Source organism: Hibiscus syriacus, unplaced genomic scaffold (assembly GCF_006381635.1).
Source record: "Hibiscus syriacus cultivar Baekdansim isolate YM2019G1 unplaced genomic scaffold, ASM638163v2 tig00110557_pilon, whole genome shotgun sequence".
NCBI lineage: Eukaryota > Viridiplantae > Streptophyta > Magnoliopsida > Malvales > Malvaceae > Hibiscus > Hibiscus syriacus.
Genome location: NW_024062780.1, coordinates 1,101,855 through 1,121,843, shown reverse-complemented (window position 1 = coordinate 1,121,843; position 19,989 = coordinate 1,101,855). Strand labels below are relative to the sequence as shown.

At 36.6% G+C, this 19,989-nt stretch overlaps 2 protein-coding genes and 2 pseudogenes across 2 annotated transcripts; 3 read left to right on the top strand and 1 right to left on the bottom strand.

Annotated features, from left to right (window-relative positions):
- The first annotated feature begins 1,419 nt into the window (after window positions 1-1,419).
- Window positions 1,420-2,437, top strand: LOC120132217 (annotated as a pseudogene).
- A 3,674-nt stretch (window positions 2,438-6,111) lies between these two features.
- LOC120132215 lies at window positions 6,112-7,415 on the top strand (annotated as a pseudogene).
- A 1,506-nt stretch (window positions 7,416-8,921) lies between these two features.
- Window positions 8,922-10,049, top strand: LOC120132218. The gene is made up of 3 exons (XM_039149030.1): window positions 8,922-9,305; window positions 9,366-9,457; window positions 9,928-10,049. Exons 1-3 carry the CDS (start codon window positions 9,059-9,061, stop codon window positions 9,973-9,975), a joined length of 387 nt encoding a protein of 128 aa, XP_039004961.1. The 5' UTR covers window positions 8,922-9,058; the 3' UTR covers window positions 9,976-10,049.
- Window positions 10,050-13,815: 3,766 nt separating this feature from the next.
- On the bottom strand, window positions 13,816-15,239 carry LOC120132168 (probable CCR4-associated factor 1 homolog 7). Its single transcript, XM_039148984.1, has 2 exons — window positions 15,075-15,239; window positions 13,816-14,969 (listed from the first exon to the last, which is right to left on the bottom strand). Exon 2 carries the CDS (start codon window positions 14,860-14,862, stop codon window positions 14,035-14,037), a length of 828 nt encoding a protein of 275 aa, XP_039004915.1. The 5' UTR covers window positions 14,863-14,969; window positions 15,075-15,239; the 3' UTR covers window positions 13,816-14,034.
- Window positions 15,240-19,989: the final 4,750 nt, after the last annotated feature.

Sequence of the window (19,989 nt, the reverse complement as noted above, 5' to 3'; positions counted from 1 at the left end):
GCATACACAATGACTCAAACTTGAGACATTGGTTAAACGATATTAAACTGCTTACCACTTGAATCAACCCGTTAATAATAATCCATGACATCTTTACAGATTTTAATTCTTATATAATTTAAATATATTTCTTATATTATTCAATGATGATCAAATTCAGTAGATTCTAAACATCTAATATTATTTCTTTAGTTCGTATTTCGATATAAAATCATTCGTCTCACTTTTATATTTATAGATATATAAAAGCAATATTCATCTTCCAGCCACATGATTATTCTTCAATCCACCATCACCGTTCATGAGGTTTACTTGCCAGCACCATGTGCTTCTGCTTCATCAAATATTTTGGTAACCATTTTACAGCTACAACTTTTTGATTTATTCTTCATATCTCCCCGTTATTTGTCGTCTTCCTCATTTCGCTACCTACCGAGTTAGTTTGATTCGATATCTTCGGTTGGATTTTGGGTTTAGATCGTAAAAGCCAAGACAAACAAGACAGTGAGATGCACATGGAGATTTTGAGATATCCTTTTCTAACGATGAAAAACATATTGCTATCACATCACCTCTTCTCTTCTCTTGCAAATGGCATGGGATCAAATCGAGAAAACATTTTGCAAACAATTCTCTCATTTGTTCAATGAACTGTGTGTGCATGTGAGGCTGTAGGAGCAAAAGGGAAAGAACCTGTGAAGCCTGCATGGTCAGATGATTGGATGTTCTGATCCTCACCCATGTTCTGTTTTATCTTAACGCGTTTGCATTTCGGAGTGGGTCCTCTTATTTTTTGACTTGTGAATCAATCTTCATAAAGAATTTAGGGTTAGGTTTAGCTGTAAAACAGAGATGAAGTTGACAACATTTGATCTAGAAATGTATGAAAAAAAGGGGTTAAAAACCCAAATTGTCAAATTGTGAGGAAGCTGCTGCAGTGTCTTTTTTGTGTCATGTGGATTCATTAATCATGGAATCAAGTCAGAAATAGCTGCTGAGAAAGAGGATAGTCGAAGCTAGTGCTTGCAACTGTCTCTCAACGTGCCTTTCACTTGCAGCATGTTGGCCTGCATTAATGAGCTTTTCAATTATAACCACACACGAGATAAAATTTTCTCTACCCCCCTTTTTTTCTGACAAACTTGAGTTGATGAATGGGAAATGATATTGGATTTGCATGGTAATTATGGCAGTCCAAGACTCTTCAGTCGATGTAATTGACTCGATCATTGATGCACAAAATATATATTTTCACAGGTTGATAACCATGTGAATTGATGTTTGAAATTTCCCTTCACCTGCATATTTATTCAACCATCAGCCAACTGTAACTAAATAGAAAAAGAAGAAAAGATCGAAGAACCTTTACACTTTGTGGGGCCCTGCAAAATTTTCAAGTTGGATGACAGTGGATTTCACCATGTCCGTCAGCTACAAAAAGGCCCCCTCCTCTCCCTCGTTCGCTCAACCATTCTCGTTCAGGCATTTGCACAAACACTCTCTTTCAAAAGCAACGTCTTTTTGCCGCACTAACATGGCTAGACCACAACACCGATATCGAGGTGTCCGGCAAAGGCATTGGGGTTCTTGGGTTTCTGAAATTCGCCATCCTCTCTTGTAAGTTAAATTCATTCCCCCCCTCCGAAAAACCATCAACTTTTGCGCTATTCAAGCAAGTGTACTGACTCCTAACGTTCCGTTTGTGCAGGAAAACTAGAATTTGGCTGGGAACATTTGAGACGGCAGAAGACGCGGCTTGCGCCTACGACGAAGCTGCAAGGCTTATCTGTGGACCGAGGCCTAGAACAAACTTCCCTTATAATCCGAATGAACCCCCGTCTTCATGTTCCAAGCTACTGTCAGCAACTTTGAGAGCTAAACTGCATAAATGCTACATGGCTTCGCTTCAAATGACCAAACAACAATCAGTGCAGAAGCCGAAACCGAGCCACCCACATCCACTCCACATATCATCAGCAACAATGGCATGGCCGGTAGAGACGGTGGGGTGGGAGTCCGCCCGCTGGAGCAGAGACCGTTGGCAGTTCAGGACACAAAAACCAATTGGGTTGTCAAAAAAGCTCAAGTAGAAAGAACCCAACCGTTCAAATCTCTTGAAGAGGATCACATTGAACAAATGATTGAGGAGCTGCTTGACTATGGCTCCATTGAACTATGTCCATAGGATGTCCACAATTCCCTTCTTTCTCCACATTTCTTCCCCTTTCTCGTCAGTCTTTACATTTTACTCCATTATTCGCTACTTTAACCCATTTTTCAGAGCCTTCAACCTTCCCAGATAGTATTTTCCATATAGGTCCCTGTGTCTACCATGTTACGGTGTACAGTAAGCTCTGGTATGATATATGTTATCATCTGCTCTGTCTCTTGCTTTTGGATCATGGATTCGGAGGATGAAAATGTAGGACTTCCCATTTCCAATTATTATGCTTTGCAATGCTTCAAATTATTCGTCACTATCACAGGGTTTGGCGTGATATGCGGATCATTTCTTCATTATTAAACAAATCAATAAATGATGAAAAGAATGAGACACTAACGGTTAATCACATTTTATGCTGATTATAAAGTGATATTTGTTCTAGGTAATTTCATCTATTTGATAATAAATAAACGCTTAATCACCTTTACAACTGATACTTAAATTTGTGATCTCTAAGAATAGTAACGATTTCCTTTACTACTGAGGTAGGTTGGTTCGTACCACTATTTTTTTTGAATTCCAAATAAAAGGGTAAAAATAGAGTTTTGGTCGTCGAACATTAAAATGAACATGTTAGAAAATGTTAAACGAATCGAGCACGAACACTTATAAAAATAAATAAACGAACATAAATACAATATTAAAATTACCTTACCATTTTTCAATTGTTAGGTTTGAAAGGGGGTGGTATTTTAGGTTCCATTTCAACCAAGAGCACGCTCTTGGTTGGGGATTGTCGCTGCTAACGATAAAAGACAAGGGACACTGAATGCGATTGGCTAGGTATTCTGCTGATTTTTATAGGCTAATCAGTTAACAAAGTTGATCAAAATATAAAGCTAAAAATAGCAATATTTTCACTTTCTAGATTAGATAACAGGGCCAACAAAATAACCCCAAGAGGGAGGAAAGAAAACTAGACCAACTTAGAATATATGTTAGTTTAGAACACCATGATTAGCGAGAATGATTGTGGTCCGGAAACAACCTGCCCTTTTTGGCAAATATGGAATCAAAGAATATGAAAAGACACAGGCCTAATTAACCTTTAACTCTTTCTATTTCAGGGGAGCTTTTAACTGATAGTTTTAATGTATAAGCAGGATTCCCCTTCCTTTTTGACCGGTAAAACATTTTACCTGATTCAGAGAGAAATTTTTAAGTATAAAAATGAGTATTTGCTTTTTGGTTCTTGGTGTGTAGTCTCTCTCCATCAATGGAACTTCATGATGGGTCACCTGTTGGGAAATTGGTTTTGTTCCCCACAACCATTTTAAAACAACAAATAAAGTTGTTTTCTTTCTCATTATACTGTTTTACTTTGATGCAACAAAGGTGATAAAAATCATGGCATGTTGTGAGTTTGCCATCATTAATAGTTTGAAACTTCTGTTACCTTTTGGCCTCTGATATTTTTCATATATTCTTTGGTAATCTGGTGAGTGAGAGAGAGAGGGAGAGAGAGAGGGAGGGTGTAATTGCACCTTATTATGAAATGATCACATTCCATTGTAATTGTTCATGGTCAGAAAATGCAATAATCTGAAATCTCGTGTGAAAATCTGAACTTTGTCACGAGGCAATACAGTTCCGAATCAACTAAGAAATTGAAAAGAAAAGGTTTTTGATAAGTTTTAACAGAATGCTCTGTTCTTTGTAAGGTGGCTAATTAAAGAGTTGATGCCAAATGAGCATATTGGTGATTGATGTTGAAAATAACATAGATTGTCTGGTCTAATAAGTGGAGTTTCGCTCCTTCTGATGAACACAAGAGTCGAGGGTGAGATCTTCCTTAGAAGAAAAGTAGTCAAAAACCAATCATGGTGTATAGAATCATATGGTCTTTAAAACCCTTTCCAGAAATCACCGAAAAAAGCTTTATTTGTGCCGAGATCGTCATGCAAAAATCCTAAAGGTTGTTGGCCCACACCCTGAAAAAGGCCAAGATTAGTTTCAACAAGCACAGAAAAACCTTTTCAAATTGCTTAACTAACAAAAGCTCAAATTTTTTGTATGAAGGGGCCTCGACTGCACGGCAAGGCATCTCCTTCATCCTTTTTCTCCATTCCGTTTACATGGATGATCATGTGAATGCTAACATGCATATGGTTCAAGTCTCATTCCCTCCAATTATGTACATTTATGCGCAGTCTTGGGTTAAGCTTTTAGAGATTTCATTAGATTGCATTTTCGATCGTGACTGCTTTTTCCTGTGGCGTTTAACAATGTTCATTTCGACCAGTTATCAATGACTGCGATAAAAGTGTAGTTGAAGGTAAGTAAAGAACCTGCCAATATTGGAGCCGTTGATGAATGGTTTGGGGTAGTAGTACACTGGTTCCGATCATTTGTCATCCCTTTATCAGACCAAGTAAGAGTTACTTAGAAGCGACACGGGCTTGTCAGGTTCCGTGACTGAAACCACTTTGCTGCAACCTGCAGCTCCACTGCCTTATCATAATGGACTAATGTACAGTCCTTAATGGAATCAGTCATGATGACAAATTAGGGCAGCTAGCTTTAAGTAAGGACCATGCTCTTCCAAGTTCAAACCCACTTCCGGATGTTAAAGTTGGGCTCAGCCTTATCATACACTGAACAAAGACTTGAGCTCACATGGCCATAACTCTGCAGTGGGGACCCATATTTCAAGTGAAAAAACTTGAGTATTTGAGGGCAAGCCGATTGCTACATTCTATGAAGACAAAAACGAAGAATAATATAAAGCCATAAAAAAATGGAAGCACACAAATCATTAGTCAATCACTCAACAACTTCATATTCTTGGGTTAGTCTGTTACCCTAATTAATTAAGGTGACTTGATAAATAAGCGAGAAATGGTAAGGCATCTGTCGTAGCTGGCATGCAGTTTGGAGAATATTTAGGTAAAGAGTTAGCTTTGGACACATTATTAAATTTCCACATTGTCATCTTATACACACTCGTCTCCTTTGAGTCTGTATAATAATCCCATAAAAATTCCTTATTTAGGGTTTATTTCATCTTTGAGGGAAAAACTATCTTAGTTGTTATAATTAGTTTGATTGACTAAGAACATCCCAAAAAGGAAAGGAGAAAGTGAGTTCTTACTTTGGAAGATTTGAAAAGTCAATGGCAACAACAAAAGTGCATGAATCTGATCAAACTTCATGTCCATCGCTCGCCATCATCACTGATCACTGTTGGTTTTCATCAACTGTCTTCGTTGCAAATAATGAATTTGGTCAAAGTCTTCCTCAGAGTGAACACTTACAGACAATTTCAGTAGTTTATCCAATAAACAAATACGATGAACCGCGGGGACATGGATGCTTGTTAGGTTGCGGACCATGATTTCAATTCCTCCATTTTCGATAACCCTACGTAAGAGATGTCCGCCCAATTCAAGCGATCGTCAACCAAGTATTTGAATCAGACAGTTAGGGATGCTTTTTTTGAGTCATTTTGACTTCCAATTCTACGTAATTGAAAGCCTGAATTATATTTGATCCAATTCTACAAGTTCACCAACCTGACCTAAATTTTGTGTTACCATTATTTATTACTATAACCCAAGATTTTATATTTTTAATTTCCCACCAAACGTCAGAATCACTACACATTTATTTTAAAAAAATATGATTAAATTAATGAGTATCTAGTGCATTTTACAAGAAAAAATGGTCGTGTTTAAAATGATGGAATCTGGGTTGATATTGATCAAACTTCGAAAACATTAATATGTAATTAGTCAATAGTTATTTGTTAATTAATTCGTTGCAATACATGCCATTGTTTAGGCAGGTGGTTAAATTAGAATAATTTTTGAAGTCTGTCTAATTAGAAAGATTCAGGTAGGAAAGCCTTCCAATTCTCAACCCCCCAACCTTAAATATGTGCCTCCATCTGTGAACCATTGAAAACTCGGTCCACACGATCCCAAGCCAACAAAGGATGACTCTTCAATCCCACCACCATTCCCCCTCGTTCCCTTCTTGCTTCCCACCCTGCGCCGCCGCCGAGAGCAGCTTCATAGCGACGCCGCCGACGTTACAAATCTCAGGTAAATCGAACCTTTCTACGAGTCTCTACCACACACATCTCGGCCTTTTTTCACTCACCTGGTCACGCGCGTTTCTGGGTCACTCTCTCCACCTCCACCCTTCCTCCCACTACCCTCCCTCTTCTCCGCTCTCTCTCCCTGCCTCCCTTTCCTTCTCCACCCTCCATTTTCATCTGCATATCAAGCACTTAATTTTTTGCAAGAAGAGTGGATATAAGAAAACTGAGCAGCGCCACGGTCCCTAATGTTCAAATCTTCTGGGACCTTTCCAATGGCAAGTTTGGATCCGGCCTGAACCCAACTCTGGATTCTATATTGCTATTGTTGTTGTTGATGGAGAAATGGCGCTTCTTGTTGGCGATTCTGCCAAAGAGGCTTATGCCAGAACTAGGGCTCAAAAGCCTGGGAAAACCCAAGCTCTTGTTCTGAGAAGAGAACACGTACTCGGCAACAAAGTGTACAACACAAAAGCCAGATTTGGAGGCAAAAGTAGGGAAATCTCCATTGATTTCAAGGCGGACGAGGATGGGAAGCTGTGTTTTAGCGTTGATAACAAAAGGGTATTGCAAGTGAAGCGACTTAAGTGGAAATTTAGAGGCAATGAGCGTATCCAAGTAGATGGCGTCTCGATACAAGTCTCGTGGAACGTGTATAACCGGTTGTTTGATAATGATTTTAACAATGGGCTTGCGGTTTTTATGTTCAAGTTTGAGAACGAAGGCTATGAGATCCTTGGAGCAGATTATCAACAGGATGGGACTGAACAACTGGTCGGTCCTTTCAACAAGAAGAATGGGATCGTTTTGTGGCAGCAAAGTTCATGTAATTTCAGCGTAAATGGAACCGAGTGGAAAAAGATGGGGAGAAGCTTGTTGAAGACCGCTGTAAGCTCATCGTCTTCATCGATTTCGTTGTCTTCATCTTCCTCGGGAGCCAGCTCTTCCGTAATGGAGTGGGCAAGCGTGGAGGAGAGTGAGTTAAGTGCTCCTACTGGCTTCTCTTTGCCTGGAAAAAGTGAAGCTTTCCCGTTACAAATCCTCTAAATTACAATCCTTTGTTGATAATCTCGCTATTCGATTTCTCGCTAACACCATTTGTTCTTGAACATTGTACAATAAGAATGTTACATTAGGAGAACGAAATTACAACGAAGAGAGACATTTATACATAGATAGATCTAATCCTTTCCCCACTGTTCCCATAATTGTAATGGTTTCCTTGTACGTTTGCTGTAGCAACTTTGATAGCCCCGCATCTGGTTGTAATGAAAGATGTCATACAGATTCAATGAGAAGAAGCAATTGTTTCTTAATTTTGCTATTTCGCGTGCACCATTTTGTTCTTCTTCGCTTTTTTGATTGGAATAATTGTTGTAATCGGAAATTTCCAAGTTTCCAACATTGGAGGTTGGAATAATTATTTGTTCAAAATAATTCTTATTAAACTACGAGGAACAGAACAATGTGGCACTATATCGAACGCCACACGATGGTGGTTGGAAGTGGCCCAATTGCGTAGGGGGGGTTGACTGTCTGACAAAATGACTGTTTCTTTTTTCTCTGCGCTGTCTTTGTTTGTGGAAACTGGAAACTCTGTGCCTGATAAAAGCTTTGTTAGGCTGATCTATGACTTGTTTCATACTTGAGGATTTGGTGCGAATTATTATTTTTAGATGTTCTTCTTTGGGTGGTTGATTTGACATTCTTGAATAAGACTATTAGTTTTTAACTAATGTACTTCATGTTGACACTATTGATGGAATTCGTCAACTGTTACAACCTTGAGATAAAGAGTTTGCAGACTCTGTTACAATGGCTAGGAATATCATAATATTGTAGTAAAAAATATATTGCTCCACTTGCCAACTGGCTGAACATCAGCGTTAACATGGTGAGACTGGTTCAGATTTCCAATGCAACTCCATCGAGTTAATATAGTGAGATAAGATTAAAGATACAACCTATTCGAGTACAAATTAAGAACATTGCGTCTCAATAATTAATTAATGAGATAATATTACTAATACTATAAAATAAGTTGAAAAAAATACACTACTAGAAAATCTTATTCAAATTGATCGATAAAAAGATCAGGTACCCATAATTAGTATAGAAATAAAATAAAATGACAACATCGCTTTGAGTGGGCTGCTAATGAATTGTTGAAAGAGGATGATTTTTTTTACCGGATTTTTTTATCGCGTTTACCTATATAGGTAATTAGAACTTGTCAAAATAATGAAGTTTTCAGTCATTTTTTACTGGTTTTGTTATTTAAAATAATAACAAAACCAATAGCGCTTTATTTTAACCGTATACTAAGACGTCGCACGTGAAAGTTCCCGACTTTCTTTGGCTCGAAGCGAAAGCATGTTCTCTCGTGTAGCATGCCCTCCTACCATTGTGGTCCCCATTAGGAGTGTTCATAAATACTCGATCCAGTTGACTCGACCCAACAATCATAACTAAAAAAAGGGCGTTTTTTAAAAAAATATCCGACCGGACCGGATACCTGACCCGACATTTTTCGGGTTACCCGAATACCCGATATTTTCCTAAAAAATACTCAACCCGACCCGGTTACCCAAATACCCGGTATAATTATATTTTTATATATTATAATATTACATATTTAATTATTAATAATTTTATACAAGACCACACATTCACAATCACCTGTAGTGCAGGTCAAATAATCAGACGTGCACCCGACGAATGGAATGCCCCAAGGAAAGATTCCCCTTTCCAATCAAATGTTACAAGCTGTGCAATAAACTCTTTAATCCCTGTTCATGGTAAAATGGATCGGTTGGGACAATGCTTGGACCAAATTAACCCAATTTTCAACCGCAACATTAGTCTGGATTATGTTGAGCCTTCAAATTTTGTTGATCCCTTATCCATCCAATATAGTAAAGGTAAAAAACTTAGCTATGCTGCCTAAAGTTATTGAAAAGGAAGGGCATCTTATGCTCCAATCTAGGCCCCAGGGACGTTACATTTCTGATATTACGGAGCCATCTGATATTGAAAAGGAAGGCTATCTTATGGTCCAACCGATGCTACAGGGAAGTTACATTTCTGATATTGAAAAGGAAGACTATCTTATTGTCCAACCGATGCCACAGGGAAGTTACATTTCTGATGATGGTGGCTCATTGGAAGCTCTTGCAAGTTCGATGATGGATCGGGTAAGAGTCATGTCTATTTTTCACTAGTAGTTTCTTCTTTAGCTGACGTGGGAACTATATTTTCATAGTTTCAGCCATCAAATTAGCCTGCACTATAGAAACTAAGGCTATGAATGCATGCTGAAATGAGAAAATTTTTGTCAAATATTTTTTTAAACCGAGAATTAATCTTTTCCTTAAATTCATAAGCAAACTTCCTCTAATGTAAGAATGTTTCTAATGTCTATACCATTGACCGTTTCATTTACTCTTTCCATCATTTTATAGCATAATTTCCTGGTAAGTTCTCTTTTTTGTAATTAAGGTTTTAGAAAGAAACTAGATGAGCCCAATAATTTTGCTGGTTTACTATATTTGTTTAAGTAAATCTCTTATTTGCCGTCGAATGTTGGTCACTGATAACAGTATCTGCGTCTTGACAATTTATGCATAAAATTATGATTGTGTTTGTTAGCTTTGTTTTAATGCAGGGCCATGATAAACGGAGACCAGCACACCGTCGATTTTGTATGCAATGATTATTCTCTTGGGGATTGCATCTGAGATTAGAATGTAACCAGCAGAAGAAGGATTTTGCCTCTTGAGACTGATACTAATCTATCAGTTACCTTGTCTTTGCCTTCATCAGCCTTTTCTCTGTTCTTTTCTTGTCTGTTCCTCGCAACATTTGTACTTTTTTATTGTCTTATAACATCTTAAGAGCTCAGTTTTTCTAGCTCTGCCAATGTTTTTTTCCTTTCGATGAATAAATATTAGACTTATTAGTTGCTTATGTTTCCAATTATGGAAATTTTATAGTGTGTGTTTTGTAAAGCTACAGAAAATAGCTCCCATGCATGGAGAAAATCATAGGTAGCTGGTCCATCGAACAAAGAATGGGACGCACCAATACCTATTGCATAGCCTCCACAACCAAACCTGGTAACCTACATCAAATAATATAACTTTGTTCGGTGTGCTAAGTGCTTCAAATGAATCGAGATGGGATTTGTTATAGAAAAGTGTTTTCACCTGAGCAACAACTAAAGGCATCTCCGAGAAGTTCCCATGAAAATCAGGCTTGTAAACCAGATGCTTGAAGAATTCATTGTACTGAGAAAGATCTCCAAGTTCAATGATCTTAGCTTTGGTATCTGCCTCGACGAGAACTGCACCACCATTGCTGCACCAAAGGTTAAACTTACCACCATCACTCGGATTCAAGTTCAACTTAGCTACCTGCAGCTGGATACCAAATGGAAAGAGTCTTCCAACCCAGATTTCAAGCAACTGAAAATCGAACCCAGAGACAAGTTCTGGAAAGCACCAGAATATTTGTAAAAGAAAACCACGTACATTAGCAAAGGACACTGCCTGTCCAAATTGGACAGATGGATAATTTGTTGTGGATGTATGGATTTTGGGAGTACGGAAACTGTCTTAGTAACCCGAACAGTTGTTGGAGCATTCTCATCATGTTTGGTAGCCATGAATGGTTCTTTGTTGCTCCCTTTTGTTGTGGGAAACAGAAGGGATTGACAATGTATATTTATAAAGGGAAGAGCTTAGATTCCAGCAAACCTACGTCTCTTCATCGATTTATTTGCATTGTTTTATAAGATGGGGAATGGTTCAACTTCATAGTGCTTTCCCTTGTATTAAACTAATGCTTTACATGGTACTGTCGTTTGTTGTTTTGAATATTTATAAAACGCCGACGGTATTATCTGGCTCGCACTCCCAAGGGATCGATGGTGACCTGCTACCTTTATATACTCCAAACTCTCATCAAGTGATGGGCCCTCATGTCTATGGAATGAGCATCAGTAAATTAGTGTTTCTTTGCTTATCATTTTCATTCACTGTTCCATTCCTTTCGAAGCTTGCTGCTTGCAGGCTATATTATTATATAAGATTCAAGTGAATGTATGTATAGATGACATTATGTTTTCAAGTGTTCATCGTTATCACCATGAATGCATGTATACATGTCATCATATGTGAATCATTGATATTAACCGTTCAAGCATGGAAACAAAATCCAGCAGGAAATCCCCACAATCAGTGAAGTTTCGAATGGAAAACCAGGTTGGCATGTTCTGAGACATATCGAGTGACAGAGGGCCAGGGCGTGGGGGCGTCGCTGGAAGTATAAAAATGAACCAGATTAAGCATGCGTATATTCTAAGCCCAGACTTGTGTCTTCTTGTCTCCACTTTCCCGGCACCTTCCCTGATTTTCAGCTCTTAATTTTCTTTTGGCACCTTCCTATATGCTTTACTAAATGATATATGCAAACTCGTGGTTGGATCAAGGGGGTGACGGAACGGTATCTCTATGAAAATTTTAAATTTTCGTATAATTTAGTTATCTTTTTTTATATTGATAATATCTTTTCGTTCTTTAAAATTTTATAAACTCAAAATTCCCAAACATAAAATCTCGTGTTCGTTCTTACTTCTTTGTATTAATTAATGTATCAACTGTATAAAAGCTTAGGCCGGATACTGCTGTGTTCTTTGGCTTGCTTGAAAGATTAATTGGTTAGTTGATCTGTTGAAAGGTCAACATGCAAAAGCTCTATCGCGTTAGAATTCATTAGACCTGCTTTAAGCAACAGAAACCACCGTTGATTGGTTTCGTTGGCACCTAATTATTATTGTTTGGGGTTCAAAGTGAGCAAAACTGGCCCAGATGAGATCTTTTGAATTCTAAGATTCAATCTGGATGGTGTTGGTTTTGTCTCTGTTTAGAGGCAAAATTTTAAAATATACACAGACCGAGGGATTGTTATTGATTTTGTCTGATTATGTTATAATCCGAACAAATCTATTAAGTGGCATAAGACAATACAAGGATGCTTCAGTTAATAGATTAATGCCTCTAACTGCAGTAGCTGGTTTCAGCGGTTCAGATTCCATAGGAGAGTCGTCCATCTCAGTTTTGGCAGTTGGTTAGTAGGTGAAGTGGACCTTGCTGCACTGATCTGTGATTCAGCCTGCATGTGCAACTGCCCTGAAATAAGAGGATATTGCTCTGCAGGAGAAAGAATCCGAGATATATTTCCCCACAGACTTCTTCCGAAGAAGGGAAGTTCTTCAAATCAAGGCAACATAGTACTTGATGGCTCGCTGATATGCAACTTCGGAAAAACAAGAAATCTGTTAAACGAAAAAAGAATAACCCTTGATCTCACTTGCTACAATTTTCCATTTCCAGAAACCTGAACAAAGATTGCAAATATCCTAACCACCTGATCTCATACAGTTATATGTTCAAGCCCCATCGAAGACAACCTACTGTAATGCTGAGCAATTCCAATCGTTCTGCATCAATCACTGCAGGCAGCTGCTGAAATTTCTTTTGATGCTATAGAATGAAAATTTTAGTCATCATGAAAGCAAACCGTTGAAAAAATAGAGGATGATAGAGGGCCTATCATCTGGTAATACTTTCATATTATGAACTATATCTAATCTAAATTATCTGGTAATCCTTCAAGGAAACTAATCTATGGCTAAAACTTGAAATGAAAAAAAAGAAAAAAAGAATGCTACCTTACCATGATGGATTTAACTCGGTCTTCTATATGAGAATGGTGCTCAATGGTAGAATGGTGTCTGATAAATTGTGAACAGGTAATAACTATTCTCAACCAATCTTATACTGCAAGAAATTACAGCTTACCGTTTATATCTAATGGAAGTAAGAGTTCAATCGCTTGGGAAGGGATCCCAATTGACCATTCCTTTGGCATTTCTGCAACCTCTCGTCTGGTCTCATGCTCTGCGCCTTTCACCTCATTTGTTTTCATCTCGGCCTTGGAGCAAAATCAAGGATAAGAGCAAACAGTTAAGTATGGAAAGATTTGCAAGTAGCATTTAAATTGAATGTAGATTGAAACATGGAGTTAATTCCACAAGAAAGGATAGGAGTACACAATTTTTGAGCATTCTAGTTCTCTGAACCACAACATCGAAAAACCAAAAGGAAATTTCGGTCCTCCTTTCATTCCAAGTACTCAAAGAACATCTAACAACATTTCATGTTAACAGGGGAAGGGGGTAGTACAACATCACCATATGCACCATATTCGAAATAAATGCAGTAATATGAGCTCATCAAAAATTACTCCATCTCAGCGCAGAAATTCTTATTCCTATGTCTCCAATGATTTAGCAATCTACAATTGTGAAAGATGCACTACCTCTACAAGGAGAATTGTCCCTTGTCATTCATAGCAATAAATTATAGCACGTTAACAAGTTTTTTATGCCCACGCTAGAATGATTGGATCAAGAACCCAAGGAGTTCAGAATTCATAAACAAACTGTTATGCTGAGAGGAAATAGATTAAGAGGATAAAATCTAAGTTGAACGCAACACAAATGATTAAAATTATTATGGAAACACTTAACGGCATAATTTATACATGATTTCAACTAGGAAACCAGTTAAGGTTTCAGTTACAATGCAAGTAAGGGAGATAAGCTCCCAACTAAATTAACAATCATTTTTGCCAATGTATACAAATAAAGATTAAGCCTCACACTGAAAGTAGTCTACATTCATCAAACTTTTCCCAATTATTTTTCCTTCTAATTAGTAGTATTCTGTCCAATTTCAACCCCTAGACCATACAACACGCCTGCATATTTCTCTGTGGAGCCGTTGAAGAAGTTATCTCTCAACTTCCTAAATGTGCACGATGTGAGCAAACTATCCGAGCCAGCTTGGTGACACACACCGACTCTTTCCACTTCCAACAACTCAGCAAGCTTGTTCAAACCACCATGTAGGCTATTGCAAAACTTCATCATATGCTTGATATCGTACAATATGGGAAAATACATGTTGATCGAATCAAAGAATCCTGCTTGGTTATCAGGCAAACTCCTGCATGTTAAAAGCTTTAGCAAGTACCCAAAATCATATCCACTATGAAAAGTTACCCAATTCACACAATCATTCAGCACAATCCCGGACGACATCAAAAGCTCACCAAATCGCTTCACATCAATACCCTTCTCGTTGTTCTTCTTAAAATCAATCCCACACTGGTACAACAGCTCGATGGAATCACTAGCAAATATATCTTGGCTTATATCGAACTCACAGAAATTGAATTGCCAAATGCAAGAGCTATCAGTTCCACAGGTGGGAAGATTCCCATTCTCATCCGAAAAAGTGAGGCCCAACTGGATCAACTTCAACATATCCACATTATCTTTCAGAGTTTGGTAGTTATAATCATTGATGTTCTTGAAAGATCCAACGGGGCGTAGAACTACACCGGGGAACTCAGTATCCATAGCTACATAATTGTACGTGTCAACAATTTCACGGATCAACGCAAACTCTTCTTCTAGATTATCATTCCAAACTTCTCGAATATGAACCGAATCACCTTTGGGTAAAACCGACATCTCCAGTAGACCAAATCAAAGCTAAGCACATCCAAATTTCAAACCTTGAAAACTGAAGCTCGTACGAATTGAATTCCAAAAACGGCGTTTAGATGGTGGAAGCAGATCTGAAAACAAAGTACAAGGGAAAAAAGATCAGGTTTTGAAACTTTGAACTATTGGAGTTGGCGAAGAAACCGTATAAAAAGGTAAAGAAGGAGACGAAATCTAACCTTGGAATTATGAAATCGGGCCTTGTAAGTATCAGATCTAGCGTTTGTAACAGTGAACCGAGTATCGAGTGAGTCGAGAAATCAGGATCAACGAGTCGGAGGGGGGAACACGGACGAGGTTAGAGCCCTATACTTTCAACTTTCTGGGTTCATCTTAAATGCAAGGGAAGACAAGTGGCCAACAAGGGGATGGTGATTTGAGCCAATGACAGACGATGTCAAAAATAGATGGCGTTCCCACTTGAATGACCTTTTCAATACGACACCGTTTCTGAATTGGCTTTCCCAGTCCTAAAAGAACTGCTAAAATAGGAAATATATTATATTCCGCATGATTGATGATGGAGTTGGGACTGTACTAGAAACAAGGTATAAACCCCACCACGTTGTCATTTTTGGACAAATTTTATCATACTCTTGTACTATATAAATTTTTATAATATTTATTTAATTCAAAATTTACATATAATATATAAATTAATAATAAGATTAAACTCAATAAATTTTATGACTGCTATTTGAAATATGGTCTAAATTTTAAAAAAAGTACTTTTATTTTTTATTTTGTAATATAAATTAATCGTGTCAATTATTTATAATATAAAGATTAATAAAAGAATCTTACCTTTATTTTATTTTATATTATAGTTACTTTTATAAAAAAAAATATGACACCCTAAATATTCGTTTTGTTTAAAGTGGCGTCTTTATAAGTATTGTTTAATAAGATATTTTGGATTAAGAAATTAAAAAATTTAGGAAATTGTCATAAAAATAGAATAATTTATGCGTTTAACATCTAAACTATCAGTTTTAGTCTAATTTTAGTACTTAAATTTTTTAATTTTTTAAAAATCACACCTAAAGTTTTGTTTTCGTTTCATTTTAGTATCATGCCGTTAAAGTCTTTATTTTTTATTTCATTTTAGTACCTCATTCAAAATTTAACGTTAAGTAATAAAAAATTAAAAGTTTAGGTACTAAAACAAACCAAAACTGATAGTTTATATGCCAAGTGCATAATTTACCCTAAAAAATAAATAAATTGAGAAGTGGTATACTTCCGGCGATTTTTCCCAAAAATCATCGGTGATCGGTATATATACCGATCTAATACCAGTCAGATTATATTTCTCGATTTAACACTCGTAGCAGTAAAGCGCTCCCCTGAACCGCGCTATATGCTGATTTGGCGCCACGTGGAGTATAGTCCCCCCTATACTGCGCTATATGCTGACTGGGTTACACGTGGGATATAGCGCGCCCCCTGCTCCGCGCTATACGCCACGTAGGGGTATAGCACGGATCAGTAGCCGCGCTATACGTTGTACCAAAATTATATTTAGCGCGTCCCTGATCCGCGCTATATAATAATTACATATAACGCGGTGCAGGTACCGCGCCTTATATGTTTATAAATACCTCCCGTTCTCGCATCTTTCATCTCTTATAAATTAATACAACAATTCCGTCAACGAGTAATAATTATGACAATCTTCTTATATTTGATTTAGAAGTTCGTGCGATTTTTCGTTATAAGATAATTTTGTTATAATTTTTTAATTATATTTATTGTTTATTATCATTATTTGAAAAATATTATACTAATTATTTTCATCCGAGCGAAATTATATTAGTAAAATACATAATATTAAAAATATTATAAAATATACCTTAAAAAGATTGAGTATTTGAGAGAAATTTAGAGAATTTGAGAGAATTTGGTGTGATAAAAGTGATTGAAGATTGATGTATTTATAGGGAGGATTGGGACGTGAAGGGATGGGTATTTCAGATACCCAGGTATAGCGTGGATCAGGGGGCGCTCTATACCCACGTGACGCTAAATCAGCGTATAGCACGATTCAAGGGACACGCTTTACTGTTACGGGTGTTAGATCGAAAAATATAATTTGATCGGTGTTAGATCAATAAATATACCGATCATCGATGATTTATCGGGAAAATTGCCCATACTTCCGTCAAGTCGTGATAAATATGCTGTACCTTAGACATTGACGTGTTCTAACTTCTTTAGAATAGAAGAGTCGACAACGTAATGGGGTTGAGTGGACCTGATCGTATTAGCTTGGTGATCGTTTAATAGTGGAATTAGGTTTGGGTTTCAATAATTCGGCTGAAATTCATTGCATTTACTGGCGTCCTTTTCTTTTAATAGTTACTAATATTTATTAACGTGATATTGATGCATATTACTAATATGTATTGTCATATTGATGCAGCGTAATAGATTAGACCAAAGAGTGGTGTCATTAGGTATCAGGGGAAATATGTTTATTATTTTTTTAAATCATTATTTTATACACTGACCGTATAAATAATTTCATACACATCAATGTATACACCCGACTAAAATTGTGTCGTTTGTATCGTTTAACTTAATTGGTTACACATTGTCAGGTCGTGAATTTCTTGAACCAAATCATGGTTTGTAATCGTAATTAGGCATGATTATCAAATGTCAAAATTATAACTTTTTTTCCACTAAATTAGTTTTTGAATCATTTAAGTTCCTAACGTTATCACTTTAGATGCTTTGGTCGTAATGGTAGTTAAATTCCATCGTTAAGTGACACGTGTCACGTTCTGATAATTTAAAAAATATTTAAAATTTAAAAAATATATATTTAAAAATCCAAAAATTTTATAAAAAAAACTATAAAAAAACTCAAAAATTTGAAAACTCTAGTTTCTGTCCTTTAACCCATGTCAATTATCATCGATTGTCGTCGACCGAACCTCCACTGAAAACTCCAACCTACAAGAAGTCAAATCTGACCATAAGTGTCGCGTCTCTAACAAAGAAAGTGGAAAAATTGCAACCCAAAACAACATCTCCTACAAACTCAAACCCCTAAATTTGTGACACTTAGACGATCCAACAACGAGCACGATGACAAGGGGAAGACAACCTACCAAGGAGATGGCAAGAATGGCGCCAGGAACGATGATTATGATCGATAAGGGAGGTTAGGGATTTAAGGTTTTGCACTCTCCAGATCAAAAATCTGAAACCCACTAAAATAATTGTCTTGGGCTGAACTACGTATTTACAAACCTAAAATATAAGTTTTGAAATTTTACATTTTAATCTTTGAACTTTTACAACTTTACACTTTGATCCCCAAACTTTCAAATTTTACATTTCAGAAACTATTCCAAAAATTGAGATATTACAGATGAAGTTTGAGAAGATTTTAAAGGTGGAAACCATGGTGCAAACTGAGATGAAAATGAAGGTTACATCTTTCTTATAACTTGAGATGAAGCTATTGCGAACTGAGATGAAGATGGAGGGTGCATCATTTTTACATGTTGAGATGAAGATGTTACAGGCTGGGATGAAGGTGTTGCAAGCTGACATGAAGTTGTTGCAAGACTTTGTTGCATCACCATTGTAGTTTGAGATGAAGATGTTAGAGGCTGCATCTATGTTGTAGTCTGGGATGAAGTTGGAGCAATACGAGATGAAATAGGAGGCTGAAAATATGAAACATATATAACATTTTATATCGAAATAATGAAAACACAATTGATGTTCTTAAATTAAAAAATACAACTTACATTCTTTTTCTTTTAACATGTTTTCGTGTTGTGTCCAACCTTACCACAAAATGTACAACTCATCTTAATTTCAAGTTTAGACAACTTGTTCCCTTTAGGTCTTTCTCCTTCCTCTCTTCTCCTTTTACGTTTGGGTCTTCCAAGAATTTTTCTTTTTAATGGAGGATTTATAGTGCCCATATTTATTTCCCTCCAAAATTGTTCACTAGAAAATGTTGACAGAGCATAATTGTACAACAACGATATGTTTCTTTTTGCATGCATCAGCCACATACGATTCAATAGACTCATTCCTATAAGATAACACATATTACATGTGGGTATGGAATACCTGCCAAATCCCAATATTTGCATGTACAATTCTAACCCCTAACATCCACATCATATGTTTCCCCATTACTCAATACCTCATAACCATGTTGCCCATTCCATGTTACAGGAGAATAAACACTAGTTGTTTTGTGTTATTCAACAACTTCACAAATTTTAGGATAAAGAAAATATTTTTATTTTTGACACCTAAGTTTACATGGACAGTTTTTATTCATCACATAGTGTCTGATGTCCTTAAATAAAAAAAATTAGAGCTTTATACCCTGAATGAAGTATTTTTGGATTAAAGGCTTCACCAAAGTTGTTGTCAATAGAGTCACATTTATAATGTATTTCAAAAAAGCCCTTGACCATTGTTTGTGATCTTGTTGCATCAAACTTGTTAGTGCATTCTCCTTCAACTGACTCATCATGTTGTTATGCTTTCGAAATGTTGTATGAGTTGTTGACTTACAATATGTACAAAACTGTTATTGCAAGTCTGTCCCTTTATGTTCCTTCCTCTGGTTAGCATACATGTTAAACACATACCTTTTGCATGTCACTGATAAGAGTGAAATTTTGAACATCTACTAATTGTAGATCAACTTGAATGTTTCTTAAAAAAATACCAAGTGTCCCTATTCTCCACCTCTAGAACAACCCATGCTATTAGAAAATTTTGATTATTGTCATCTCCACCTACAACAACTAGTAATTCATCCTTAAATTATCCTTTTATATAACAACCATCAAGGGACAAAACATACCTACAATATTTAATAAACCATTACTTTATTCCACTGAAACAAATATACAATATTTTGAAAATAGGTTTATCAAAAGGAGTAGGCCTTTTAACTACAAGGTCAAATGTACCAGTGAGATATGTTTGTCTTCATCTAAAAATATAATCGAATAATCTATTAAATTCATGCTCTAACCTACCTCTTATCTATTATGTAGCCCACTTCCTAACTCTACAAAAAATATTCTTGGTAAGATCTGCTCTCAGCTA